Source organism: Microsporum canis, genomic scaffold (genome assembly GCF_000151145.1).
Source record: "Microsporum canis CBS 113480 supercont1.2 genomic scaffold, whole genome shotgun sequence".
Taxonomy (NCBI): Eukaryota; Fungi; Ascomycota; class Eurotiomycetes; order Onygenales; family Arthrodermataceae; genus Microsporum; species Microsporum canis.
In genome coordinates, this window is record NW_003299168.1 from 1,147,011 (window position 1) to 1,174,406 (window position 27,396).

The 27,396-nt window shown below is 46.9% G+C and overlaps 10 protein-coding genes across 10 annotated transcripts; 3 read left to right on the forward strand and 7 right to left on the reverse strand.

Annotated features, from left to right (window-relative positions):
- Nucleotides 1–1,163: 1,163 nt before the first annotated feature.
- On the reverse strand, nucleotides 1,164–2,773 carry MCYG_01872 (HypA; the record flags this gene model as incomplete). Its single annotated transcript, XM_002848892.1, has 5 exons — nucleotides 1,164–1,252; nucleotides 1,328–1,729; nucleotides 1,782–2,150; nucleotides 2,237–2,575; nucleotides 2,623–2,773. 5 exons carry the CDS (start codon nucleotides 2,771–2,773, stop codon nucleotides 1,164–1,166), a joined length of 1,350 nt encoding a protein of 449 aa, XP_002848938.1.
- An 802-nt stretch (nucleotides 2,774–3,575) lies between these two features.
- MCYG_01873 (conserved hypothetical protein) lies at nucleotides 3,576–6,015 on the reverse strand (the record flags this gene model as incomplete). The annotated part of the gene is made up of 3 exons (XM_002848893.1): nucleotides 3,576–5,694; nucleotides 5,843–5,892; nucleotides 6,004–6,015. 3 exons carry the CDS (start codon nucleotides 6,013–6,015, stop codon nucleotides 3,576–3,578), a joined length of 2,181 nt encoding a protein of 726 aa, XP_002848939.1.
- A 1,237-nt stretch (nucleotides 6,016–7,252) lies between these two features.
- Nucleotides 7,253–8,432, reverse strand: MCYG_01874 (GTP cyclohydrolase I; the record flags this gene model as incomplete). The annotated part of the gene is made up of 3 exons (XM_002848894.1): nucleotides 7,253–7,555; nucleotides 7,664–7,923; nucleotides 7,991–8,432. 3 exons carry the CDS (start codon nucleotides 8,430–8,432, stop codon nucleotides 7,253–7,255), a joined length of 1,005 nt encoding a protein of 334 aa, XP_002848940.1.
- A 626-nt stretch (nucleotides 8,433–9,058) lies between these two features.
- MCYG_01875 (histone acetyltransferase type B subunit 2) lies at nucleotides 9,059–10,672 on the reverse strand (the record flags this gene model as incomplete). The annotated part of the gene is made up of 6 exons (XM_002848895.1): nucleotides 9,059–9,233; nucleotides 9,303–9,788; nucleotides 9,851–10,309; nucleotides 10,371–10,476; nucleotides 10,536–10,589; nucleotides 10,654–10,672. 6 exons carry the CDS (start codon nucleotides 10,670–10,672, stop codon nucleotides 9,059–9,061), a joined length of 1,299 nt encoding a protein of 432 aa, XP_002848941.1.
- Nucleotides 10,673–11,150: 478 nt separating this feature from the next.
- On the forward strand, nucleotides 11,151–15,428 carry MCYG_01876 (exonuclease II Exo2; the record flags this gene model as incomplete). Its single annotated transcript, XM_002848896.1, has 2 exons — nucleotides 11,151–11,755; nucleotides 11,795–15,428. 2 exons carry the CDS (start codon nucleotides 11,151–11,153, stop codon nucleotides 15,426–15,428), a joined length of 4,239 nt encoding a protein of 1,412 aa, XP_002848942.1.
- Nucleotides 15,429–16,567: 1,139 nt separating this feature from the next.
- MCYG_01877 (conserved hypothetical protein) lies at nucleotides 16,568–17,993 on the forward strand (the record flags this gene model as incomplete). The annotated part of the gene is made up of 4 exons (XM_002848897.1): nucleotides 16,568–16,609; nucleotides 16,749–17,098; nucleotides 17,160–17,820; nucleotides 17,892–17,993. The coding sequence occupies 4 exons, from the start codon at nucleotides 16,568–16,570 to the stop codon at nucleotides 17,991–17,993; spliced, it is 1,155 nt and encodes a 384-aa protein (XP_002848943.1).
- Nucleotides 17,994–18,176: 183 nt separating this feature from the next.
- MCYG_01878 (WD domain-containing protein) lies at nucleotides 18,177–19,451 on the reverse strand (the record flags this gene model as incomplete). The annotated part of the gene is made up of 4 exons (XM_002848898.1): nucleotides 18,177–18,199; nucleotides 18,261–18,896; nucleotides 18,940–19,278; nucleotides 19,394–19,451. 4 exons carry the CDS (start codon nucleotides 19,449–19,451, stop codon nucleotides 18,177–18,179), a joined length of 1,056 nt encoding a protein of 351 aa, XP_002848944.1.
- A 401-nt stretch (nucleotides 19,452–19,852) lies between these two features.
- MCYG_01879 (cell division control protein 12) lies at nucleotides 19,853–21,426 on the reverse strand (the record flags this gene model as incomplete). The annotated part of the gene is made up of 7 exons (XM_002848899.1): nucleotides 19,853–19,922; nucleotides 19,985–20,493; nucleotides 20,572–20,882; nucleotides 20,955–21,117; nucleotides 21,198–21,240; nucleotides 21,303–21,316; nucleotides 21,376–21,426. 7 exons carry the CDS (start codon nucleotides 21,424–21,426, stop codon nucleotides 19,853–19,855), a joined length of 1,161 nt encoding a protein of 386 aa, XP_002848945.1.
- A 404-nt stretch (nucleotides 21,427–21,830) lies between these two features.
- On the forward strand, nucleotides 21,831–24,807 carry MCYG_01880 (periodic tryptophan protein 2; the record flags this gene model as incomplete). The annotated part of the gene is made up of 5 exons (XM_002848900.1): nucleotides 21,831–21,848; nucleotides 21,902–22,014; nucleotides 22,082–22,577; nucleotides 22,637–22,878; nucleotides 22,932–24,807. 5 exons carry the CDS (start codon nucleotides 21,831–21,833, stop codon nucleotides 24,805–24,807), a joined length of 2,745 nt encoding a protein of 914 aa, XP_002848946.1.
- A 428-nt stretch (nucleotides 24,808–25,235) lies between these two features.
- Nucleotides 25,236–27,164, reverse strand: MCYG_01881 (pre-mRNA-processing protein 45; the record flags this gene model as incomplete). The annotated part of the gene is made up of 3 exons (XM_002848901.1): nucleotides 25,236–25,436; nucleotides 25,498–26,928; nucleotides 27,018–27,164. The coding sequence occupies 3 exons, from the start codon at nucleotides 27,162–27,164 to the stop codon at nucleotides 25,236–25,238; spliced, it is 1,779 nt and encodes a 592-aa protein (XP_002848947.1).
- Nucleotides 27,165–27,396: the final 232 nt, after the last annotated feature.

Below are 27,396 nucleotides of genomic sequence, written 5' to 3' on the forward strand. Positions count from 1 at the left end.
GCATCATCACCCCGGGTTTGCGGTAATATATGCGATATATGTCCAAGAACGTCTCCTAATCGACTCCGTCAGAAGCTGCTTGCGGGGCTTGTGTGCGTAGTGTCGGCACCTAGTCAGCCAGCTTATCCATCGCCCCCCTTCAATAAAGATGAAATCGTCGTATAGCGAGAATTATTGTTGTTAAACATGGTCAAATGGTTGCCCACCTTCATGTTATGGCGGTCAGGATGTGCCTGGGCATTTACTCAAGAAATAATTTGCGGTATCCTGTTCAAATAGCCACATCCACTGAACGTCGTACTCTCGGGTCACAGAAAAGTTGTAAGGATCCTGTCAGCCAAGATTACCGATAAAAGCAGTAATAAAACATAAAACATAGAAAAAGCTCCCCTGGGCCATGGCCTGTAGTAAAGCTGGATGAACTATCCATGCCCATGGTTGAACTGTAGATCGGCCGTCAATATTAAGAGGGAAAGCCGTCAACAATATCGTGAGCATCGAGTGCATACCTAATCAGCTCAGAGTCGTAAGAGGGGACTCTGTGCGTTCAGCGATTATCGCCTGTCAAGACAAATTGAAGGTTGATATCAACTACGAATAATATACCAACCAACCAGTCACCATCCACTTTTTCCAAGCGAATCTCTCCGGTCCACTCCGTAGTGAGGTCGACCGCTACCTGACCACAGCAGAATATTCTGGCTTTGAATAGATAAAAAAAATCATGGATGCAACGGGAGACCTGCCCAAGAAACAAGTGTTAACTAAAACATCAACAGTTCCAGACCTCATCTTGCCCCTCCCGCCCCTGCTCACTGCTGGGGTGATTTATGCATCAATAACACACTAAGAGTTGCCGGGGACGTACCTTCAGCGCAACGCGTAGCCCTCACGCAGCCAGTAGGAGTTTGCAGCATTCGAGTTGGCGCGCTCAACCTGTCTTTCTACATCCCCATGTTATATATAAACTGAAGCTCAAAACTTCTGAAATTCCGACTTGACGTTGAAATGATCATGTGATTATGTTATGCTTAGTAATAGAACGTGACGTTATATTGCAACTTGATAAAATATCAGACGATTACATAGTAAAGCAACAAGATACGACAATTCATCCTGGTGCCATGTAGCAGCCACCAAGAGGTAGATTGAATAACTTTGAACTACTGTCGCGCAGGGATACCCTCCCAGGCCTCTTCAAAACCTGCTGATCTCACCCAGCTGGGCCCTGGTGCGCATACAGAATCAACCACTAGAGAGCCCCAGAATTCACAAACGTTAGCTCAGCCTTGAATAGGAGAGGCGTCATAGGACCGGTATTACTTACGCATGTTCCCCAGCTTCAACCACATGCCGCTTTTGATGCGGAAACCGTCTTTTTCTTCATATGGCTTGCAAACTTTTTCTCCATGGGCGATATGCCGAATGAACTTGGCAGCATGTCCGTCATCCTGCTCGAGTGTGACGGTCTTCTTAAACACTTCCTCCCAACTCAATTTGGGGGTATAGTTCGTGATGTCTTCCAGGAAAGGTTCCGTGCATCCACGAGAGACATAAATAAGGAGATCATTACGGGCCTTCCACTCAAGGAGACGTATCTTAGTCTCCATTGTCATCCAGGGCTGGGCAAAAAAAGTGGGGAGGAAGATATTGGAATTTAGCGAGTGGATATAAAAGAAATCGAACTTGATCGCCTTCTTGGGGTTTTGAGCTGTGCCAGTAAAGTACACTATATCACCAAGTCAGCTCAATCCTGCTAGAACATCTGGAGGTAAGTTTACAGTCCGCCATACCGGTTGAGTTAATGAGTTCGGCAAGCTTTTCCTCCAGATGGTCAGCGTTAGCGCTGAACTGGCTCGCATATTTGATCATTTTCTCCGGGCATCGGTGCATCACGCCGTCAAAAATTTTATTTGCGTCAGCCCACATGACAGAGCGTTTGATGTCTGGGTCATTTCGCAGCTCGTCTTGGAGTTGAACCAATGTCTTTTCTCCAGGATTTCCAGCGTCCTTTGCCATACGCTCAGCGGCCTGGAAGAATGTTTCAAGCCGCTTATCGTGGGTAGCAATTTGTGCGAGCGCCTGTGCAATGATCGAAGGTTGGTTAAACTCAATTCCGAAGCCCAGATGGATTATTGGATGCATTAGTCCTATTAACTGTTTATCAGCGAACTTGAGGAGAGTAGTGACGAAAGTAAAATGAGACGTGAGATAAGAGTTTTAATGGTATATATACCTGCAAAAAGTCGTGCCAGCATTTCGTCAGCAAATTCTCCTCCCGCAAAGACATACTCGTGCACGACAGAGTCGGCCCCTTTAGCCTCAAGCTCTCGTTTAAAGAATTGCAGGAAGTTTGAGTAGTGCTCCCTCTGGCCCGCCAGTTTTCGGAATTCATCTCGGTTGCTTAGGCGTTTGATGATATCCTCGTCTACCGGAAGGGCAGGCCGTTGATAGCTCGAATTCCTGACATAAGCCCGCTCTACGTCTTCGGGCGACGCCCCGAGAGCGTAGATGGACAATACATGATGATCGATGTGATCTAGGGTAGTTGTCAATAGTTTCCGAATGAGGGAAGCTGGTATTCTGAAAGATTGGTGAAGAAAGAATGAGAAGGGCGCGTACTATGGAAACCCTGGTCGTTAAAGTACATGTTATGCTCCTCCTCGTCTTTCTGTAATACAGCACTTGATTTCTCCGCAGTTTCAGCCTTCAGGTTGAAGCTAAAGACGGGCGTGTCTGTAACAGACAGTTTTATGAGTCTTGGGGAAGCCATGGCTATATTTCTCGTGCGTACGGTGGTTGGTGAGTAACAAGGCGCTGGGGTGAACTGCAGTTTCGATGGTCTTGTGAGTGAAGCAATTCGGAGTATATGGATCTGTCTGGAAGATAGAGAAAGCCTAAAGAGTAGATTTGGCTTGTGTAAAATTTCTCTTGCAATGATCCTGAAGCTCATGGGCTCTCTCTGTTGTATATATATCCTGGTTGTAGGGTACTGCTCATACGGCTCACCCTACTTATAACCCGGAGTAGAAACCGGACCTTGATCAATACAACCCTTTAACGGAGCCAATATTACCAATACACCGTCTAGCCGTGTCTTTACTGCATCCAACATAAAATCTAGAACGACTTTTTAATCTAGTGTTATGTGGAGAACTCCGCGAGGATCGCCTTTCCCAATCTACATACGTCATAGGATTATTAATAGTCGGATCGGGGCGCACGGTTGACCGAGAGGCCGATGCTCTAGAGCTTATTCAATTCGACGTCCAGAAGGCAACAGTATTATATGAAGGTGCTGCTTTGATATGTAATTATCTACCCTGGGCGATTTTTTAGCTAGGTGATTGTATTGCAAGCTACACTTTAGTGTCGCCCAGTCCCATTTTCTCCTCTCCGTCATTCCAACTCCCAGCTATCTCTCTTCACCAAGTGACACTTTAGACCCTTTCCACCAAATCTCTCGCCAACCAATCACTTACTTCCACCTATGGCATTAATTCTCGACTGTTAACCCGTATGCATTTACCAGGGGTGTCCGGGTATAGCGAATAACGAGGACGGAAATCCTTGCTTCAGTGAAGCATCCAGTTTTGTTGTCTAGCTCCACGGGCCTGGCTTGAAGTGACTCTCAGGACGAATCTTTCCTTCTCACATTCCTCCTTTGGCACCAAAATCTCTTCCAGCCCCTCAAGTCTATCCAGGGCGAGAGGGTATGCTCTGGGCTGGACATTATTTTTAGTTATTGGATTGACATAGCCCCAAAGAAACATATTGGTGTAATGGAGATGGAGGTTCAACTGTCGGCGGATCGACTCCTTCAGAATTAGCTCGTCTGGGCGTAAGAGTAGGAAACGGCTTTGTGTCTTGCCCCATCCCTCATATTGTGTCATTCCAATCTCGTTTGGCGGAACACCGAAGATCGTCTGGCCAATTTCACCCATGGGAGGACGATACTTCCAGCGGACGAAGAGCTTGATGATGTCGAATCTGCTGACGAGAGCTGTACGCTTCAGTGCTTTCCACAACATCGTGAGGCTCGGCTGTGCCATGAGCAAACGGCGCATTCCGTCCTTTCCGCTACCAGTGATAGGGTCGGTGAAGCGCATATCCAGCTTGACAAAAAACATCATGCCGAAATAGATGTCAAGATTACTGAAAACAGAGGTATTTTGAATCAATCCAACACGTCGAGCGCTGTCTGGAATATCCAACAACAGCCATATCTTTTTCAGGACAGAAATACACGCATCAGGAACTCGCACACCATCTTGTGCCATGATGCTAGCTATCTCATGACAGACCATTTCACGGTAACATACCATCAACAGCCACTTAAACGAGGGAACTTGACGAATTTCCCCTGCCATTGCCCTTTCCGGTATTGGGTGTGGTCGTCCAGCAGGGTCGGGAAAGCAAAGTTTACTAAAGCAGCGGAATGGAAAGAGTTGCGCCGAGTCAATAGCTCGACGCTGAGCCTGAGAAACAATGATTCCTGTGATGCGATTGCGAACAATGTGGTGAAATGGCCGGGATATGGAGTAAAGAATGAGCAGTTCCTGAACGCGAAGATACTTTGCCATGATGATAACCAGTTCAGGACGTTTGACCAAGTGTTGAAAGATGTTGAAGTCGGTTTTAGGAACCTCACGGTTCACCACACACATAATTCTCGCGTCAGGGAGCTTTTCCTTGTTCATGATTGAAAAATGCTTGAGCGATGCTGACTCGAAGTCCAACTGGGCCAAGTCGCCAAAGCTTTGATAGCCATTGCTGTGGCCACGGTTAGCGATTCGGCTCTTGTGGATGGTCCTCGATGTCCAGTCCGGGTAATCGGGTCCAGGAACACCAATCGCGTGCCACTCGCGATCCTTCCAGGCGCTTATGATGTGGTTTGCAAGGAACCCGCGGCTGAGATGTGGCAGTGAAGCTACAAGCAAACGGATTGTTCTTCTGACATCAGGAAGCACCACAGGCCCATCCTCGTCATCCTTGTCCTTGTACTGCTTAACAACGACACCGCGTGTGAGAGGCAGCTTGATATTTGGGATAACAGCATTGCTTGATTTGAATTCTTTCCGATAAGCATGAACTTGAGCTAAGCCTGCCAGATCGATTTGAGTTGGTGGCTCGCCAAATTGGCGCGGGTTTGGTTCAAATTGATTGATGCCGGAACGTCCTCCTTGATTTCCGGGGTAATAGGGCCCCTTTGGCAACATGTTTGTCAAGGGAGGATTTGGTAACAAATACCCATCATACCCTCCAGCAACTGCCCATTGGTAGCCCTGCACATTTGCTGGAAATATTTGTTCTGGACCTGTGCTCTTGCGAACGTGTAGTGGGCTAGGTACTCTTCTTTTGTCTGTGAATGGTTTGTTTGGGTCCAAGGTAAATTCAGGCATGGGAGGATCTTCAGGAATAACCCTAATCTGACCATATGCATTTGGCAATGGCTTATACTCTGGCAGCCAAGCAGGGGCAGACAATTTGGGGAAGTATGCTGGTCCAGGTGCAATCCCCAGAGGAAGGTTAGAAGGCCCAGCATCTCCCTGGATAGGCTGTTCAGGGGGGCAAAATGGAAGATTTTCCTCTCTCTGTTTGCCTTTGTCTATCTTTTCTGCACATTTGCTCTGGGAGTTGGATGCTGCTCCAGAGGATTTCTTTTTGCCTTTCTTTCCAGCCATGGCTATGTCACTATACCCAAGGTAAAATGAGGTTCACTTGCTATTCAATGATTCCTACACCAAGGGTTATCCCCTGAAATGTCAGCAGTTGATCTATGAAAGGGTAGTGAAACAAGGTAGGGGAATCTAAGGCTTGCTATATGCCTTCTGTGTATCACCCTAGAATATCAGGGGTAACTGACTCTTTAGGAGTTGCTCGAAGAGACAACTAGCAAGCTAATTAGCATAAACTCGACCAAATACACAATAAGGATATGGGGTAGCTCTAGCCATACGTGTAAGGTAGGAGAAAGAGGTGGAAGAAGCAAACAGATCATACCTTTGATACCATATGAAGACCACCTTCTAGAAGATGGCAGGTTTCAGGGATAAGAAGGTGATATTGTGTTCCTGAAAGGAACACGTTTTGATAACCCCTTTAAGCAGGCTATGATATCAATCCTTAGTTAAAAGAGGAGAGGAAGAAGTGTGTGAGAAAAAAATAACAGAAAGAGGCAAGGAGCGTGTTTTGATAAAAGGATTTGAGTCTTTTATACCGGCTCACAGCTAGCTTTGTTACCGCAGCGATGAACCTATTTGATACCTGACTACCATTACATTCACTACCTATGAAGGGTGAAGCAATAGGCTCAGAATCTGTAGTGAATGATGACAAAGATTGAGTAATCAAATTATACAGGATTGTCTGGTCTGATATATATGTCATCGGCATGTTGCGTAGGAAAACCCCCGGTTAGAGGGATGACTTTCGAATATAGAGGGTGGAAGTGTGCGGATAATCTGGTATTAATGGGGACATCTTTTGTTCTGTGTATCCCGGATATATATGTAGTAAATCTTTTTCGAATAGGAGATGGTATTCAAATGAATATATACATAGAATGACAGGATGGAGAAGAACAGGAAGAAAACAGTATGATAGAGATTTGTATATCTAACACAAAACCGATGGGTAGTATATAGCATCTCCTACCAAGGACCGTTTGTCATAGATATTCCATCTAGTAATGAATATGTAAGTATCAAGAATGAGGCAGATACTTAGAAAATAGCCCGCTAGAGCAGTCAAAAATATCCTAGGAGCGTAGTGAGTGTGAAGGGTGTAGATATATTTTTGCCCCCGAATATGCTTCAAATAGCGGAGCAAAGTAATAGTGCGTTGAGCAACATTAAATCTCATCTATCATAAATTTCGTCACCGATGTTGTTGAAAAGGAAGTAAAATTGAATGGGTATGCGGATATGGAATCAACAAGGACGTACAAAGTGCTAGAGGGTAATCGGCGCATAAATAACACCAGATGTTATCCTGTTGAAAGGCGACATGGAGGAAGACTTCGGTCTTTTCTCTAGGCCATGTTGACGGTGCAGAAAGGAAAATAACACACTTCGTACAGATAATAGGGAGGGAAACTCCATAGGGAACTGTTGAAGCTCTTAAACCGGTGCTGGGGCGACTGAGGATGGCTGTATCACATCCATGATTACCTTTTTCATATACTTCTTGATTTTTTTTTTTCTTTTCTCTTTTTTTTCTTCAGATATGTTTTTGCGAGTGGATCGTGTGTTTATCTTCTGTTCAACAGACTGAGGAACTCTTCTTTGGTCTTTGCGCTAGACCTCATGCAACCAAGCATGCAGCTGGTGGTCGTAGTGCTTCCTGTTTTCTGGACACCACGCATAACCATACAAAGATGGCTTGATTCCATAACAACAGCAACACCTTGAGGTTTGAGTACTTCAACGATGGCGAGGGCGACTTGCTTGGTTAGTCGCTCTTGGACCTGGAGGCGACGAGAAAACATCTCCGCGAGACGAGCAAGCTTGGACAGACCGAGGACTCTGCGGTCAGGAATGTAGCCGATGTGCATCTAAATGTCGATGAAGAAGATTAGCAGGGGGTAGACTTGGTACTGGAGGAAAAGAATACTTGCCTTTCCGGAGAAGGGGACCATGTGGTGCTCACACAAGGAAAATACTTCAATATCCTTGACAATCACAAGTTCATCGTGATCCTCATGGAATACGGCTCCGTTAACCAGATCCCGTACATTTTCCTCGTAGCCTTTTGTGAAGAACATCAGAGCTTTAGCATATCGTTCCGGTGTCTCGAGGAGACCTTCACGCTCCGGATCCTCGCCAATGCACTCGAGAATTGTCTTCACAGCTCCTGCAAGCTTTTGAATCCTTTGTTCGGTCTGTTCAGGCGTCGATTCTAAGCGTTCCCTTGTTCCTAAGCCTTGATAGCGGATGCGCAGTCAGTGTCTCAGTTGCGAGAAAAAGTCCGATGGGCGGTAGTAACATACTAGGCCAACTCAGCCCATCGAAATCTATAGGCGGGTTCAAAGTATACGGGCTAGCAGGACGACTGACGGCGGTCGAAGGAGGAGTGATCTGATCTCGAGGATCTCTTGGAGGGTCGCCCAGGTTGCGTTTTGGCGGCTGAGTGGTCACATCAGTCTCCATCTTTAACCCATTGGGCTTCTTATCCTCGCCATTGACCTTAATATCGTCGGTACCGGAGACATGAGTCTTCGTATCCGATGAGAGATCGGGATTAGCGGCGTCCCGAAGCTCTTCTGGTCCCAGGGCGTGTTTCCGTTCAAAAGACGACTTGATCGAGTGGTTAAGGCTCTCTCGCTCTCGAGTGCTGCTCGGCATGCGCACAGAAGAAGTCCCGTTTAAAAGATACGACGGGACCGCAGACTTCGGTTTGGGATGAAGCGTTTGCGAGTCTCCTGGAGTCATTATGTATAGTGGTTAACTGTGGAATGGGAATTAGAGGGGGTATCGCGGGAAACCTGGTGGGATAATTTTTTTTCTCCTTTTCTTTTTTTCGGTGACGTCTTTGCCTGCTCTACTAAATGGTGTAGTTAGTTAATATAACGATACTTGAGCTGCTAATCGCATTCATGGTCAAGTTATCAATCGGCGAAGGAGGATGAGAAGCAAGTCGAAGAGCTGAAGATGAAGTTTGATGACTCCATCGAAAAAAAAAAAAAAGCCGCCATTGTCTTTCCCGCCGAAAATTTTCCAGCGACCAATCAGCCTTTTTCCGCAGTTATGGAGTTCGGAGAATTGTTTACAAGAAACGCAACGGCCGTGATATTTCCACCGATCTAATGAGGTTTTCTTTCCGGGGGGAGGTTATTTCGGTACATACTATGTAGTGTAGCGACTAAGACAGAACGAAGACCAGGTGCCAGAATTACGTTGAAATCTGGACTGGAGCGAGTAAGAGCGAAAACCGCCACAAAGAAGATCTACAGCGAGTTGAAGATGATTTACGATGCAAGTAAGGATAATCTGCGTGGACGTTTCTGTTCTTGTGTACAGTACATGGTGATTCTACACAGAGTGCTAAACGGCTGAAGTTACGACTCCAGCTCTTCGGTAGGAACATCTTCTATATCCTTTCCTACAATCGCGTCTGCGACCTTCCATACTTGCAGCAAGTTATCCTCGGCTGCCGAGCAAAGCACCCAGGGATCGCTGAGATTCCAGCTGAAGTCAGAGATGCGGTTTGTATGTCCGCCATGCACGAACAGCCTAAAGGATGGGGAAAATTCAATGTTAGCAAAGAGAAATCCAGGTGTGGTAATAGATAATGACACATACAATTCTGGAGGCCCGTCTTGGGCGTCTTCTTGGGTTTGTTCTTCACCCGCGCGGCTGAGGTCCCAGAACATGATCCTTCTGTCATAACTGGCACTTGCCAACACGGATTCTTCGAACGGATGCCACGATAGCGACGTGACTGAGTCCTGATGGCACTCTAGTGCGTGGAGTTTCGATTTGAGGTTTCGTAGGTCCCATAGCCCGATGGTCTTGTCCGCAGAGCCGGTAGCTACTACCGTCTCGGCGGCAGGGTTGAAGGCCACTGCATTTATGGCATCTTTGTGCTGTCCTTTGGCGGAGGCTGCAGAACGTGTAGTGTCTGGTTCACGGATGTCGAGGATTTGGAGGGTGATATCATCGGAAACGGTGCCGACGAGAGACGAGTGAAGCGGATGATATTGGACATCATTAACGATGGAAGAGTGATGCGTATATGTTCTCACGGGTTTCAATGCTCTGTTACCTTTGGTGTATGTGTTGAGGTCCCTATATCAAGGTGAGTAAAAGGATAACCGTGTGTATAAATGTCAACGATGGGAGTTACATACCATAACCGCACAGTCTTATCTTCACTCCCGGTGGCGACCTCGCCTGCAGTATGCGGGTTCCAACTTAAGCCAAAGCCCTCGCTGGTATGCCCTAACAATTCTAGCTGGGGGTTAACGGTTCCCTGGGGAATGCTTGGATGTTTCGATCGATCCCATATCATAACCCGTCCATCTGTACACATTGTTGCAATGATATTAGGATTCTGCGGCTGGTATCGAGCCTTGTTCACCTCCCCCTTATGATCAATCTTCTGGATGATATTGAATTTCACCTCCATCGAAGTCTTGTTGGAACCGCCATAGCCCCCGATCTCGCCCCTCTCTTCATCGTAATCCTCGGCTTCAGGGTTCCTAGGGTTCGGCAGCTGTACTTGAGCTATTTGAAGGTAGTTCTGGGCCTCGCTTGAAGTATGGGTACCCAGCAAGAGGCGATGTGTAGAGTATGGCTTGTCGGGGTCCCTAGATAAAAAATGTGTAAGATAAAGCTAGTCCAAATATTATACGTAGTGACGAAACTCACTCCTGTTTGTCAGGAAGCCATTGCGCTGTAAGAGTTGGCCATTCTAGCGCAGTGCTGAGGATCATATCATAAAGGAAAGGTGCATTCTTCTTCCATGTTTTGTACTCTATAGAAACCAGTCAGCGCTCGGCGCAAGCTCAACGCTGTCCAGAAAAACCGCCATGCCTTCATTAATAATCTTCTCTTCCGCAATCTCCTCCTCGTGATCCTCCTCTAAGCCTATCATTGACCAATTAGTAGCTGACTGGCTGGCGGTTCAGACAGGGCTCAACAATTAACTTACTTGGTGAAAAGTGGTCCATCACGTCGTGTTTTTCTCCAAAATATGTCAAAGAAAAGAAACTGGATGCTCAAGCGGTACCTTCAGCTAGGTAGTGCTTTAGATATCCACTGCAAAGAGTGCGCAACAGTAGCTTGAACGGGGTGAGTAAAGAAAGGAAAAAGACTGAAGCGGTTTTGTTTGAATTCCAAAATGCGCGATCGCGCGCGTTAATTGAGCCCACCTGAGTAACGTGACGCGGGACTACGTTTGTCCGGCGGTAATAACACGTGATATTATCAAACTGGAGTCGTGACTTTCCGCACGATGACTCGGATGATAATAGTGACAGCTCAGCTTTCAACGTTCTTCTTTTCCGGTTGCTCTCTTTCTCTTCTCCTCTCTGTTCCTGTTACCCATTGTATAGTATCTCTGTGGTCGGCTAGGACTACGGAAGGGCAGCCTCAAGCAAGTCTTGCGGTACTCGTCTTGAATACAACCACCGCACACCAGTCGCAATCATGGGCGTCCCTAAGTTCTTCAGATGGCTCTCAGAGCGGTATCCAGCAATATCGCAGCTTATTGCTGAGAATCGTATCCCAGAATTCGACTGCCTCTATCTCGATATGAACGGAATTATCCATAATTGCACTCATAAAGATTCCGACTCGCCGGCCTTTCGGATGACGGAAGATAAGATGTTTATCGCCATTTTCAACTATATCGAGCATTTATTTGGCAAGATCAAACCAAAGCGGCTTTTCTTCATGGCGATCGATGGTGTGGCTCCACGAGCCAAAATGAACCAGCAGCGCGCTCGCCGATTCCGTACCGCCCTCGATGCCGAACTTGCAAAGGAGAAGGCTATAAGAGAAGGGGTAGAGATGCCCAAGGAAGACGCATTCGATAGCAATTGCATCACACCTGGAACCGAATTTATGACGAAGCTTACAAAGCAGTTGAGGTATTTTATCAACAAGAAAGTGTCAGAAGATGCAGAGTGGCAAGGAGTCGAGGTTGTCCTCTCAGGTCATGAAGTTCCCGGAGAAGGAGAACACAAAATTATGGAATACATTCGCCAGGCAAAAGCACAGCCCGAGTACGATCCAAACATGCGTCATTGCTTGTACGGGCTAGATGCAGACTGATAATGCTGGACTCTGAGCACGATCTCACTCTGCTCTCGAGAGAGTGACGTTTGGACGGCAGAGCCAGAAGAAATCAAGGAGCTCGAACACCAAAACTTTTACTTACTTCACCTTTGTATCGTTCGGGAATATCTGGAACTGGAATTCCAGGAGTTGAAGTTGGATGGGGCCTTACAGTTTCCTTTTGATATGGAGCGGGTTATTGATGATTTCATTTTGATGGCCTTTTTTGTTGGAAACGATTTCTTACCTAACCTTCCAAATCTGCATATTAACGAGGGCGCTTTGGCGTGGATGTTCAAGGTATATAAAGAGGTTTTACCAAAGCTAGGAGGCTATGTCAACGAGCATGGGAAGATCAACATGGAGAGGCTGAGGACATTGTTAGCGGCCTTATCAGATGTCGAGTTTCGGTTTTTTGAAGCAGAATATTCTGACGCGAGATGGCTCAAATCGAAAACACTGGGTGGAGACCAAACTCCAACGCTGCCAGACAAACCCAATGTGCTCACAGTAACTCCCGCCCAGAAGCATATCTTCAATCGAATAAAGAAGTATGTCACCCATCGTCCGATGGATGAATCTGGCCATCCAGTGCCTCTCGACCTATCGCCATCCTTGCCTGCAAAAGATCGAAAATTTGTGGAGCAGCTAGCGGATAGCCTACATCTAAAATGGAGCTCTGTTTTAGATAATCACGATGAACGATTTTTGCGTCTTCAGCTACCCGTAAATAGTGACGACGATGATGATGACGATGACGATGATGGCGAGTCGCAGATTGCTATTCTGCGGGTTCTCAAGAAATATGAAAACGCAAAGGTCCAAGAGACCACAGCTGAGGATGCGCAGTTGACCGCAGAGAAGAAGTACGAGAAAAAGTTTCAGGAGTGGAAAGATAAATACTACAAAGAGAAATTCGGATGGGGTTTGGAAAACACAGAAGAGATGCGAAAGCTAACCGAGAATTACGTCCAGGGCCTTCAGTGGGTGCTATTCTACTATTATCGTGGTGTTGCGTCGTGGCCATGGTTTTATCGCTATCACTATGCCCCAATGATTTCAGACATTCATCTTGGTCTAGGGGCGGATGTGGAATTCAAACTAGGACAACCGTTCTTCCCATTCCAGCAGTTAATGGGTGTCCTGCCTGACAGGAGTAAAAAGATAGTACCTGTGGCCTATCACAGCTTGATGACAACTCCCGAATCACCAATCATAGACTTTTACCCCAGAGACTTTGAGCTTGATATGAACGGAAAGAAGATGGAATGGGAAGCTGTGGTGAAAATCCCGTTCATTGATGAAGAGCGGTTACTTAAAGCCATGGCAACAAAGGAGCATTTATTGACACCCGACGAGAAGGCGAGAAACACTTTTGGGGTGACCCTCAAGTTCACTTATTCGCCTGATGTTGAATTTATCTATCCTAGCTCCCTTCCCGGTATCTTTCCAGATGTTTCTCGGTGTCACTGCATCGAAAACGTCTTTGAGTTACCTACCATGGAAGGGCTGGACCCCTATGTGGGCTTGGTAGAAGGTGTGAAGATTGGGGCCGAGGCTCTAGCCGGTTTCCCAAGTTTGCAGACGCTCCAACAGACAGGGCAGCTCGGCTTCCACGGAGTATGTGTATTCCAGCAAGAGAGTCGCAACGAAAGTATGGTTGTTACTATAGTCGACCCCGAGATTGCGGGTAATACTACGGATGCGAAGGCCAAATTAGGCCGGCGAGTCCATGTTGGATATCCGTTCCTGCAGGAAGCAAAGGTAGTGTGCGTGTCAGATGAACTATTTGATTATGTTCAAGTTGATGATGAAGAACATGTTGTGGCTATACCACATACCCCAACGCAAATCAACCAGTGGAAGAAGAAGGCGGAAAAGATAGAGTCGTACTACAGTAAACGGCTAGGAATGATAATCGGTGAGGTGGAAACCATTGTGCGCGTGGAGATGCTCAAAGGCCTGATGAAGACTGCAGATGGAGCCACAGTAAAGGAGTTTACGGAGATACCAGGAGTGGAAACGGAATATGCTGCTCAGCTCATCGTCGACTCTGTTATTAGTGAAGATCTTCGTTTCATTGAACGGGCAGCAGTTCCTATCGAGGAAGAATTCCCAGAAGGTGCGAGGGCGTTCTTCTTGGGCGAATACAACTATGGTGCGCCAGTGCACGTTACCGGGCATGAAGACGGAAAGTTATCTGGACTTCTTTCTGCAGTGAAGGGCAAGGAGCCGGAGTTTGGAAGGGAGCATGTCATGAACGCTGAAAAGCTATCTAAATATACCCCTTCATTCGCCATTGCACGGAACTTGCATCTCAGTCCTCTTACACTTGCCAAAATTACTTCATCTTTCTCTGTCAATGTCGATGGAACACGAGTGAATCTTGGACTCAATCTTAAGTTTGAAGCGAAGAAGCTGAAAGTGCTTGGGTATTCACGACGAGGAAATTCCGGATGGGAATTTAGCGAAAGGGCCATTGGGCTCCTACAGGATTACATGATTAAATTCCCAGATTTCATTGCAGGCATCCAACGGAAACCTCAGGGCGACTTATTTGAACCTACGGATTTCTATCCTGCTGATATTGCAAAACAGAAGATCAAAGAGATCCAGTCATGGCTTAAGTCTATTGAATCAAAAAGCTTTGAGCGCGTCCCACTTGAAGCTGAACAACTCGACTCCAGCATTGTACAGGCAATTGAAAAGTCTGCCGACGAGCTACACCAAACGCGAGCTGCTCCAGTGGCACAGAAGATCCGAGGAGTGCCACGCAATGCATTGTTGAAACCCGCAGATGCTGAACACCGTCTCAATAACCAACACTTCCAACTCGGGGACCGTGTGATCTATGCTCAAGATTCCGGAAAGGTTCCAATTGCTTCGCGAGGAACGGTTGTCGGTCTAACACGGACATCAAGAAACTTGCTCCTTGATGTGCTATTTGACGTCTCTTTCATGAGCGGCACCACTCTTTCAGACCGATGTTCACCGTTCCGCGGCTCGACCGTGCCTTCGTCGTCAGTCCTTAATCTGACTAACAGGCAACTTGTCGCACTATCTCGTGCTACCGCACAAAACAAGGAACATGCTCGAGAACAACAACCCTCCAAAGGCGCAAAATATGGTGCTCCCCAGGGGTCTGGTGGCATGGGGCAGCTGAAAGATGCGTCAACTCCACCGCCACTTACGAACAGCTACCGTGGTGCAGCCATAGGCCAGCCTTCCAACAGCAAGGTGAACGGAACGCCCAATCTTAACTGGCGCGGTCGAGGACGAGGAACCCTACCGATTCGCAACCACCCAGCACATGCGGATACCACCGGCCAGCCGAGACCCTTGTTCAACAGAGGACGCGGCAATTTCAATCAAACGAACGCACACACAGGCAACGGACCATCGGGCCGTGGACGTGGAAGAGGAGGTTATGTAAATGTGGAAAGCATGAACACCGATTCCGGTGTATTGAACCACAACCCAGATTTCAAACCTCGACCGTACAATACAGTTCCGCCACCAGCTTCCTTGAACCAACCAACAGGGCAACGAGGATCCGCTGGGCGTGCTCGAGGAAGAGGTATGGCTCGAGGCGGTAGGGGAAGAGCCAGAGCAGGGCATGCAGGCGCAAGGGGAACGACTACAGCATAGATCTGTCCTGCTGCACGTCTTTGAGGTTTCTAGGAAACGGCATATATACAATTGAGCTTACAAGGCGTTGGCCGGATCATTGGGTGGTGTTCGTTTTTTGGGTCCTCACCTAGATATGAAGCGTTAAGACGCCTTTATATTCAACCAATGGAGGTAATGAAGCGATTACATCGAAGTTTATATGTCGCATGAAAACATAAAGCTAATAAAAAAGATGATCAGGAAGGACGTGGCAGTCCTTCTATGGTTAAAAAGAGATCCCCTGTGCAGTTATAAAATAGTTGATGTACACGCCACCATCCCACGTCGAATTAACGCCTGTTCTCCTGCAGAAATGACATGCAGCAACCTTGGGCCTGGCGTTCTTCCTTGCGATATCACAGGCGAAGACGTACCATTATATGTAAGGGCACCCAATACGGGGCATGCTCCAGTTTTCTCTACACTGGAGATTCCCCCCAGTAACTTACCCCTTATCTACACTTCTCTTAGCAGTATGGAGTAAATCTATACTTAAACCACCTCCCTAGCTGGAATAAATACGAGCCTTCACCGTAGAAAAACCCGATCGTGTGCCTTATTCCCCCAGTGACGTCACTGCAACTTCTGCATCTCATCGCGACCCAAAAGCTTGCGATCTCGATGCGTTTCAACGCCATGCAGACTCGATGGAAATGTCTGCCATGAAAGATGTTAAAAGACTGGCTACACCGTGAGTTCTAGGCCTTGCACCGTTCCTGCTAGGGAAAAAATAAGAAAATAGGAAGAATAAGAAAAAAAAAAAAAAGAGAGATGAAATTTTCGCCCCCGAGATAGTTAAAAATGGCCGTTTTCCCCTTATCTTGACTCATTATCGTATAACTTATTTTTGACCTGGTTGTACGGAGTGCTTCTGGATGATATCTTCTGTATATCTTCTCCTTTCTATAGGGTTGCTCGTATGCGATCTGTTATCCTGCTCGGGTGGCTAGATATTTTGGCATAGGTTCCACGGCCATCAACAAATTTCCTGACCATATATATTCCCACCAATTCAAGAAAGCCGCAAATTTCGGCCCCAAGCTCATATGGCCTCCTGAGACGTTTATTCTTAAGCGTATTGCAGTTTCGGAAAGTGTCGTTTGGGGTCTATTTTCACGATGTCGGACAGATCTCGATTTTCAGCAGAAGTTCTGTTAATGGTAGGGAGACGAATTCCCTTTTGTTCTTCTAGTTGAATACCTAGAGGATATACCTATACTCTCTCCTGGCTTAGTTAGACGGATTTCATGGAGCCGGTGATGCTGTTGTATCCATGGCTAACATCAAAACTCTGGATAGGATGACCGCTTAGTCCTAATACATATTCCAATAGACCTATACCCCTTCTTCGTGAGCCCAATTCTTCGTCTCCTTTTCCATGATGGAGAAAGCGAGGTATCATCAAAAACCGCTCCAGGGTTTGTGAATATATCAATTACTCCAATTGAATGTTCTATAATATGCTCTCGAGAACTCGCAAACCTCTACTTCGTCCCGATGGTGGAAGGATTCGAAAGAGCAGCCATATCAGCAAATTCAAAAATTCAAATCAGTTCAGAAGACTATTTGGTCATGCAGGTAGAGGGACAAGGTCTGGATGCTGGCCAGCGTGTGGTAGAACTTACTAGCCCCCTTGCCATGGCTGGAATGTAAGTTTATATTTGAAGCGTTTCTCCAGAGTTGATAATGGAGTATTGACTTCGAAAAAAGCTCCATATTCTTTATATCAACCTATTTTTCCGATTATATCATTATCCCCAAATACTCGAAACAACAGGTCACAGAGACATTCATTGAGCGAGGGTTTAACGTTGAAGAAGGACCAGTTGATCCTGATGGCCGACGAGGCTCGTCTCCGAATATCCATATACCGAATTCCAGACCAGACACTCCGCCCCCATGCAGTGTATCGGAGCTCCAGTTACGGACCTTCGCAACACTTCAAAAACACAATATTCGACCTCAGGTTGATAAATCCCTGCGTCTCGTTCAGTGTGCTGCACACTATAGAGAGTTCACCGGGACAAAGTCTTACTCAATCCTCCGACCTAACTTGATATCAGCTCTTCTTAATGATAACCCCCGGTTTTTCTCTCTGACGATTGCAGCCACAGATCCCGCACCGTCGTTACTTCTGGAGGAGCGGTTATTGCCCCGGTTTTCTCTACCCAGTGACCCTGACAGGGAGCCATCGTCACCTGTAGAGGAGGATACCAATCTGTTGCTAGGGTCAAAAGATGAGATTCTGATAGCTATCACTCTTGATTTGCGAGAACTGCCCCTCGAAGCTGCTGGTATTGTTTCGGGTGTAGCAAGTGCACTTGTAGCAAACACACGCAGAAAAGGCGGAGAAGAGGGCTCTGTCCACAAGGTAAGCGAATAATATCGACCTCTAAAATATCATTGAGATATTCAGAATTAGGACTCAGCTGACTGGAATAGGACCTGGAAACTAGTTTCCTTAGCACATCCCGAGCCGGGAACGTTATTGTCCGTGAAGAAGAACTGGAGTTGGCGATGAAGTGTTTGGAGGCCGAATTTTAATATTGTATGTATATTGAGCATTATATCTGGGAGGTTGGTTCCGGGGCGATTTTAAAACACCAAGTGCAGCTATAAGATCTAAAAGCTAGCTCATGGAGTGTGAGGAGATGTATAAATAAAAGAGAAATACTCCCTTTTTGGCTGTTAATACCGCATATTATTCCCAACGTCCGGGATGCTAAATTATCCATATACTTTGACAGTGCCTACAAAACAGTTAGCTGAAAACCCCCCAGTGGATAAAAAGGCACCCTCATACGAACATACCATCTGAACATCCTCCAGCCCAGGATGAGCCTTTCTCATTCCATGTGACACAGCTAACCACCTTGATACCTGCGCCCACTGACACGGTCTGGATAACATTCCCAGTCAAAACATCCCACGCCACAACCGTTGCTTGGGCATTTTCTCTGCCAAAACTTGCATCTGGAGTCTCGCTCCCACTCAGCACAACGCTGTCTCCCTTCGTAAAGGTAGATCGAATGCGTAATTCCTTGTTCATGTATACAGGGGCCTTCCTCTTCTCAGACGCCGACGAAGGGTTTCCATCACCAAAGCTCTTGAGGACTGAGCCGTCGTCACGATCAACCATGCGAATTCGCCCATCTAGACATGAAGCAAGCATGGCCTTCCCGTCCGTAGAACCTTGTATGCTTGTAACCGGATGAGCCATAACGTCTACCCTCATTTCACCCATTCTTAAATCATAAGTACGAATTCGACCATCGTAACTGGCGGTAATTATACTGCTAGTCGGCATATGGACATATACAGATGAAACAGTGTCAGTTGCTTCTGTGAGGGTCTGTACCGGCTTCGACGTAAGCGACCGCGTATCCCATATTTTCACATCTGAATCCGCGCTTCCTATCCACGAAAGGGAGGATATCAGCTCGATTCCTTCACATGCACTAGATAAATATTTATTCAGGATGAGACTCACCTGATATCACCACTGAGTCGCCCTCTCCGCCAAACGCTACAGCCTCAACTCGTCCGGTATGACCACTCCATCTTCTTATTGTACTTCCGGTCTCAACGTCCCATAGGAAGACCTGTTTGTCTCCTCCTACGCTGGCAAAGCGCGCATTATCTGCACTCACAGCTATATCTAGCACTGAGTATCCGTGGGCTTCATATTTTTGAATGGGTGAGGTTGTTATCTGGGGTGAGGTGGACGATGACTGTGGCAGCGCACGAGATAGATGGATGGAACGGTCGGAGGAGCCAGTCAAGAGGTATGTTCCTGGAGAACTAGAGAACGTAACAGCGTTTACAGGTCCTGGTTGAGGCAAGTTAGTGTGTGTTCGTGGAATTGTAGCTAAAGGACGCACAGCCCGGGGCAAACGCGCTTCCACCCCGCCATAGAGCTGCTTTTTCAAGAATCGTCCACATACCACTATGGGTTCTAAGGATGTGAAGAGTAGTTGAAGGGAATTTCGTGGAAGTCGACATTTGTCAACCTGTATATGGTCGTTGGTATGTTATTGTAGATAGCTACATTGATAGTCGATGAGGGAGAAACAGCCAAGCTCGAGATTTGAATAATAAATTAAACCAGTACATCCATGGAGTCAATAAAGTCAATTGTTGGAATTAATATATTTAAAACTTATAGCAAGAAAAACATGATCTCGGGATAAAGAAGGGTAAAGAAACACATTAAACTGAAAAATGGGTTGGCAAGAATCGCTGGCTCCGGGGAATATAAAAAGCAAGACGGGTATACGACAGCCCAGAACACCACCTACATGGCTTGTCGATCGACCAATGTAGAATCAAGCTTAGGAGCAGACATGAGAGTTCCTGGAGGGAAGAAGCCATCCACCCGTATCTCACGAAACCATGACGGTCATTTAACGGCGACCATGACTGCGCACTTGAGGGGCTTGCATCTGGTCGAGTTCCTGCTCGAGTTGTTTGATCCTATTAATATATTAGCTATCGTTCTACCAAAGCTGGTTAAGGGAGTATAGTATTGGACTAACGCTGCATGGGTAGTCTCCAGGTCCTTGTTGAGTCGGTCTCTTTCGGCAATAAGTTTCTGCTCCCACTGTCTGAATCGTTGTTCCTCGATCTTGACTTGCTCGGTGAATCTTTTTCGCAAGTTCTCTTCCTCTTCCTTGAACTTGGGGTTGTCGAGTTTCCTTGGCCTGGCTTCTCCGAACTTTCTGGTCTCCATCTGAAGTGCTCGGTAGGCTTCGTAGTGTTGTTCTTCGGTGGTGTGGATAAGATCAAGCATGTGTGTGCGGATGAGGATGGAGCGGAGCTTCTTGAAATCACAGTGGTCTTCATTCTCAACCTCTGCGACACCCCATGAGTACTGGCGGCCCTTGACGATGTGGCCATCGCTGGTCTTGACGTCCTTCTCGGAGCCGATGACGGAAAATGGCATGACAGCCATCAAGCTGCGGGCGTGCTGGGCAGCTTGTTCATCGTCCTCCTCAACAGGGGGCTGGTAGATCTTGATTCCCTGGGCTTCAATGACAGCACGGATCTGTTACACAGGACCGTCAGCTCTAGAAAATTTTTCCAAAAAGGAGGTGCTCTGGGCAAAATGAAGTCTTTTACTTACTCTCTGCTTGAAACGGGCAAGGTCAGAGGGGCTTAAGGTGTCGGCCTTTGCAACAACTGGGATCAAGTTCACACGAGAGCTGAGGCGCTTCATGACTTCGATATCCAGTGGTTTCAGAGTGTGTCCGGTTGGTCGGATGAAGTACAGGCAAGCGTGGACACGGAGGTCGATCTTGTCAATACGGCGAGGCTGCTGCTCCTGCAACATATAAGACTCATGCTGGTCGTCCAAAAATTCAATGATGGGCATCCATGAATCACGGTTGTTAACATAATCGCCAAAACCGGGAGTATCAATGACGGTCAACCGAACTATAGAAACAAGAGGTTAACCTAGATCCCCTCATATACAGTAGTCCAAGGACTATAGGATCGAGTAAATACCTTTGAAGAATCGTTCCTCGAGCTCTGCCTTTGTGATCTCGATCTCAACGGTCTTGTCAACCTGCTTGGCATGTCTGCGTTTATGGTCTGCGTAGTTCTTGATAGTGGTCGAGAAGAGAGTGTTGATGAATGTAGTTTTCCCCAAGCCAGACTCTCCAGCAACCTATATGCCCATTTATCTGTCAACAGCCTGTCTCCTTTGCTTGGTAGAAACCTTTTTCGGGAAAGGGGGGTTATTCGCACCATAATCGTGAAGGCGGCACCACGTTTCGCGACAATCTTGTGCCTGTTCAATTCGAGTCAGTTGAGTCTCGCTGCACCTGAGAAAAGGATCCCTTTAGTCCATACCGTTGGTTTGGCAGCTATGCGAACTGTCAGCTATGATCCATGTCCGTAACAAGCGATATGCGGGAAAACTTACATTGGCGATACCAATTGGCGAAGCGGTCTCAGAGGTAGCAGTCGACGCCATTGCGATGGTTAATCAGGCAGTTCAGCCGTAGCGAAGAGGCAACTGTGTCTAATAAGGCGAGGTTCAAAGGTTTGTGAGAAGAGAGAGACTGGAGATGTTGCTTTGAGCCGCCGTTCTTTTTTTTTTTGTTTGCTTTGGCGTTGAACTTCTTTCCCTTTTCTTTGCCCCTGAGTGAGACTTACTAATTTGGACAAGGGCCCCGACTTTGCGCTAGTCCCGAAGGGGTATAGTTTTGCAGGTTCCCTTTTTATCCCGGATAATTTAGTTTCCGAGATCCGAAATTTTTATTGTGATTACGTAATATATCAAAAAGTTGAAGCAAAAAAAAAAAGCAAGGACGAAGTAGTAATAAATAAGTCAAGGGTAGTTTTGCGCCGGCGAGGATTACGCCTATATTGGAGACGATGAAGACGGATTTTAAGGTAGGTTGGCTCATTCTGTTCCTGTTTATGCTTGTATACTGATTTACTTGCAGTTTTCCAATCTCCTCGGGACCGTCTATCGCAAAGGGAATCTCTTGTTCACTCCCGACGGCTCATGTTTGCTTTCTCCAGTTGGGAACCGAGTCTCTGTCTTCGACCTGGTCCAGTAAGTGGTGAAGCCCGCGGGTTCAATTGGTTTCAGTTTGGCTGTTTAGCTAACCGGATACCCTTAGAAATACATCATATACCCTCCCCTTCGCACACCGGACCAATATTGCTCGAATCGATCTATCTCCCAGAGGCAACCTCCTGCTCTCAATTGACGAGAATGGCAAGGCTATATTGACTAATTTCCCTCGCCGGTTAGCGATCCATCACTTCACGTTCAAGACTGCAGTGTCTGCCCTGTCCTTCTCGCCATCTGGTCGTCATTTTGCGGTGGGGGTTGGCCGGAGGCTTCAGATATGGCGCACGCCTTCTACCCCGGGAGCTGAGGGCAATGGAGAGCTAGAGTTCGCCCCTTTTGTGCTTCACCGGGATCTCGCAGGGCATTTCGACACGATACAGAATATCCATTGGTCCAGTGACTCAAGATTCCTGCTGACTGCATCCAAAGATCTAACCGCAAGGATATGGAGCGTAGACCCGGAGGAAGGGTTTGAACCTACAACTCTAGCTGGGCACCGAGATGGTGTCATTAACGCCTGGTTCTCCCACGACCAGGAATCTGTGAGTGGTTCTGGCAGGCTCTAACTGCAAAGCACTGTTCGAAAGCTAACCCATACTAGATCTATACCATTAGCAAGGATGGCGCGCTGTTCCGCTGGGGCTATGTGTCTAAAAGGCTCGAGAACGGTGCTATATCCGACGAACGATGGAGAATCGTCAAGAAAGATTACTTCATGCAGAGCGGCGCCAAAATAAACTGTGCTGCTTTCCACGCAAAAGCTAATATCCTGGTTGTCGGATTTTCGAACGGGATATTTGGTCTATGGGAAATGCCAGACTTCAGCCAGCTTCATCTATTAAGGTATGAATGCGCATACAGTCCATTGACGCTTCCATTCTAATAGTAGCCTATAGTGTTTCTCAAAGTAACATCGATTGTGTCACCATCAACAGCTCTAGCGAATGGCTGGCATTTGGCTCATCAAAACTGGGTCAGCTACTAGTATGGGAATGGCAGTCGGAGTCTTATATCCTAAAGCAACAAGGGCACCTTGATTCAATGAACGCCCTGGTCTATTCCCCCGATGGGCGAAAGATAGTCACCGCTGCTGATGATGGCAAGATAAAAGTCTGGGATATCAATACTGGATTCTGTATTGTCACTTTTACCGAGCACAAGGGTGGTGTCACAGCTTGTGAATTTACAAAACGTGGAAATGTTCTTTTCACAGCATCCTTAGATGGTTCAGTACGAGCATGGGACCTTGTGCGGTATCGAAACTTCAAAACTTTCACAGCTCCATCTAGATTGTCCTTTTCCTCTCTAGCAGTTGACCCAAGTGGTGAAGTGGTATGCGCTGGCTCCCTGGACTCTTTCGATATCCACATTTGGTCTGTACAAACAGGTCAACTTCTAGATCAGTTATCAGGCCACCAGGGGCCAGTTTCGTCTTTATCCTTCTCTGGAGATGGAAGCCATGTTGTCAGCGCCAGCTGGGACCGCACAGTTAGGATATGGAGCGTATTTGGGAGGAGCCAGACGAGTGAGCCTCTACAGCTGCAATCAGATGTACTCTGTGTGGCTTTTAGACCAGATGGAAAACAGATTGCCGCTTCTACGCTTGATGGTCAACTAACCTTCTGGTCTGTCGAAGACGCTGTCCAGCAATCAGGCATCGATGGTCGTCGTGACGTGTCTGGAGGGAGAAAGGTAACAGACAGACGCACTGCTGCAAATTCTGCGGGCACCAAGTCCTTTGCAACAATAACGTATAGTGGCGACGGTTCATGCCTCTTAGCCGCTGGGAACAGCAAATATATCTGCCTATACGATGTTGGTACAAGCTCGTTAATTAGGAAGTTTACAGTCTCCGTCAACACATCCCTAGATGGAACTCAGGAGTTCCTTAACAGTCGGAATATGACCGAAGCTGGACCTCAGGGACTAATCGACGAAACTGGTGAAGCCTCCGACATTGAAGATCGAAAAGACAAAACTCTTCCAGGCGCCCGTCGTGGAGACGATGGAGCTAGAACAACCCGCCCTGAAGTCCGCGTCACATCTGTGTCGTTCTCGCCAACAGGAAGATCATTTTGTGCCGCTTCAACAGAGGGCCTATTAATATATAGCCTCGATAATGACATGGTCTTCGATCCCTTCGACCTCGATATCTCTATCACACCAGATAGTATACTCGCCACAGTTGCAGCTGCTAAAAAAGCTGCTTCGTCTCAAATATCCAAGAATACTCCTTCATCAGACTCCACATCATCTGATTCCTCATTCCTTAAAGCCATCGTAATGGCGTTCCGTCTCAATGAATCCGAACTCATACGAACAGTCTACGAATCCATACCCCCCTCTGAAATCCCCCACATTGTCCGCCTAATACCTACGGTATACGTAATTCGCCTCCTCCGCTTCGTTGCTAATGCAGCAGACGAAACACCACATTTGGAATTTAACCTGCTTTGGATACAGGCCCTGCTTAGCATACGAGGTCGGTATCTCAAGGATAACGCTGCATCATTTGCAGCGGAGCTACGGTCCGTTCAGAGAGCGATTGACGGCATTCGAAATGATTTGAAGAGACTTGCAGACAAGAACTTATATGCTTTGGAATACTTCCTTTCAAAACCCACAAATGCGCCGGGAGCTAAGAAAATCACCTCTGATGAATCAAATAAGATGCTTCTAGAGGACTCGAAGAAAAACGAAGATTCCAAAATGGAGCAGGATGGCGAGGAAGCCCATGCGAGCGATGGGGATTGGATTGGATTGGAAGATTAAACACTTTCTCCTGTCCTAGGTTTTATTTCTGAGCGCTGTCGTGCATATTGTTACTGGTTTACTCGCTATGGGTATATAGGCCTGGGCTCTTATTTTGTCTATGGGCGAAACGGTGTTTTGTGTAGGTGAAAAGCAATCTGTAGAAAAGATCTGGTTTATTGGCCTTCAACAATGATATATTTAAATTCGCGTTAGGGATATTAACATAACAAGTAGATAGAATGATAATACAGAGGAAGGTATAAGAATCCGGGAAATATTTAACAATGCCGATAGATTGCATAAACCAAGGAGGTTAATCCATGCCGCATGAAGAGAAAGCGAGTGTGCCCAACGCCAGAATGCGCCAAATGAAAAGGTGCCGAGTCATGACTGAAAATTATCTGAATGTAAGAAAATTTCAGTAGTATCCTTTTCCCGCCGTGGTATTATCTCCTTCGATCACGATCTTCATTGTCTTCATCGTCTACCCGTGCTCTTTTTGATTCTCGCTGGCTAGACTCTGATTCCTGGATGCCATATCTTTTCTGTCCAACACTAGATTGGCCACCAGTGACCTCAGCAATCATTCCATCAATACCAAACGGATCCGCGGTATCCTTTTCAAACTCCACAGGACCTTCGCGAGCCTGGTACGGAATCAATTAGTGCAATTCCAACGAGTTTATATTCAAATGATACATCACTTACCTCGGCGTCCTCAGTTCCCTTGAATCCTTCCTTGGCACGTCCTAACACCTCGAAGCGGCTTCCCCTGTTTATTCGATCCATTTCTGCTCCCCCAGCAGTCTCATCATCATCATCCATCTGAGCACGAGGACGGTATATACTGTTAATAGCATCCTGAGCAGCAAAAAGAGGTTTATCGTAGGGTTGATCTTCGTTAAAGCCACTTTCTAAACCACTAGTCTGGTTGAACAGTCGAGAATCGTACATAGTCTCCTTGCTCTGTGTTGGTTTTGCCAACCCCAATGCAATTTTTTCAGAGATATCACGGTTCTGCTCCCTAGCCATAACCTGGACACGTCGCTCAGCACCCATTCTAGATTGACGAAGTTTTCTTTCATCTTCCTGGCGTCGTTCACGGCGTCTCCTCTCACGTTCCCGGACAGCTTCGTCTTCTTCATTTGGACTAGGCGACCTGGAAGAATAAGGCGAAGAGTTTCGACTGCCACTGCGGGATCTAGCTCGAGATTCATGGCGACTACTAGATGCACCAGCCCTAGCCTCCCTTGCCTTCTGAGCAAGCTGCCGAAGATGTTCTTCCTTTTTGGCTTTTTCCTTCTCAGCCAGTTTCTGTTGCATCTGTGCTCTCTGCTTCACTTCCTCCCGAGCATGTCGATCAGCAGTGAACAATGCTTCTGCAAACTGAGCGAATTTATCATTAATTGAAACATCCTGTAACCCTCGTCCATCGGCAGCCAATCGTTTATCAAGAGGTACCGTGTAACCCTTTGGATTTTTCCAGTTCGAGACCGGCGGAGGGATTCTCCACGCCTCCTGGTCTTCAGCCGTAAGTTTCCGGGGAGGGGAATGTAAGACTGGCGGAGGTGGTGACGGCGGTCCACGTGGAATTTTCTTGTGTTTGAACTTTGGGGGTTCGAGAGGGTCTACTTGTTTTTCCACAATTTTCATAATTCGATCATTTTTCCGATTTGCATTACCCATCTGGTTTGCAGGGGTATATCGAACAAACGTAGGCTCGCTCCTCTTTCCGGTAGCGACGTTCTTCGGCTTCTGGGCTGAAACTGCTCCGCTAACCAATTTTTCCAGTGCGGCTTTTGTCTTCTCCATTTGCGCATTAACTTCTTCCTGTGATGGCCTGTCCAGTGATATTTCCCCCATGTCCACCCTCTGTCGTAGCGGTATTAAGTCTTTAAATGATGCATGTACGATTCTGTTCTCGTTATGGCCCTGCCTTGCGATAGAGTCGTATTTCACCTTGCCCTCGGCGTCGACCTGCAGGGCTAAAGCATTTGACTTATTCGGCGCATCTTTACGGCCCATATCGAGGGGATATTGGGCAACAGCGATCTCCGGGAATGCACCGCCATCTCCAAAATCTTTCAACGATCGTGGTCGCCACCCGGCGCGTTTTCCATAAGGTGGTGGGCCAGCCCTCTGCAGGTAAGATCCCATTAGGAACGATGGACCAAGTAGAAGAAATATCAAAAACAGGAACATGGCCGACATAGAAGGATATCACTTACCTTTACCACTATTTGTGTCTCATCAATCGCATCAGCACCGACTACTCTTGGTCCGCGTCGTTGAGCGTGAGCAGGTAGCTCCTCGTTTTCACCTGTATACTTCGGGGCCGGGAGGGACTTAAACAGCCCTTCACTGAGTGAGGCCATGATCGTACAATGTCGGATACGAGGTTGTCTGGATAAATGTAGAATCTGATATTTCAAGTCTTGAGTCTCTCTATCTTGAATGCTTTTTTGAGCTTTTGATGAAATTATCGGAAAAACTTCCTTGCCATCGGAATATTATTTTGCCGTCATGATTATGTAAGTATTTACTTTTCAAAATCAATATTGACCGTTGACAATTGAGCAACTTGGATCATTAAAATGTTCTTACTTC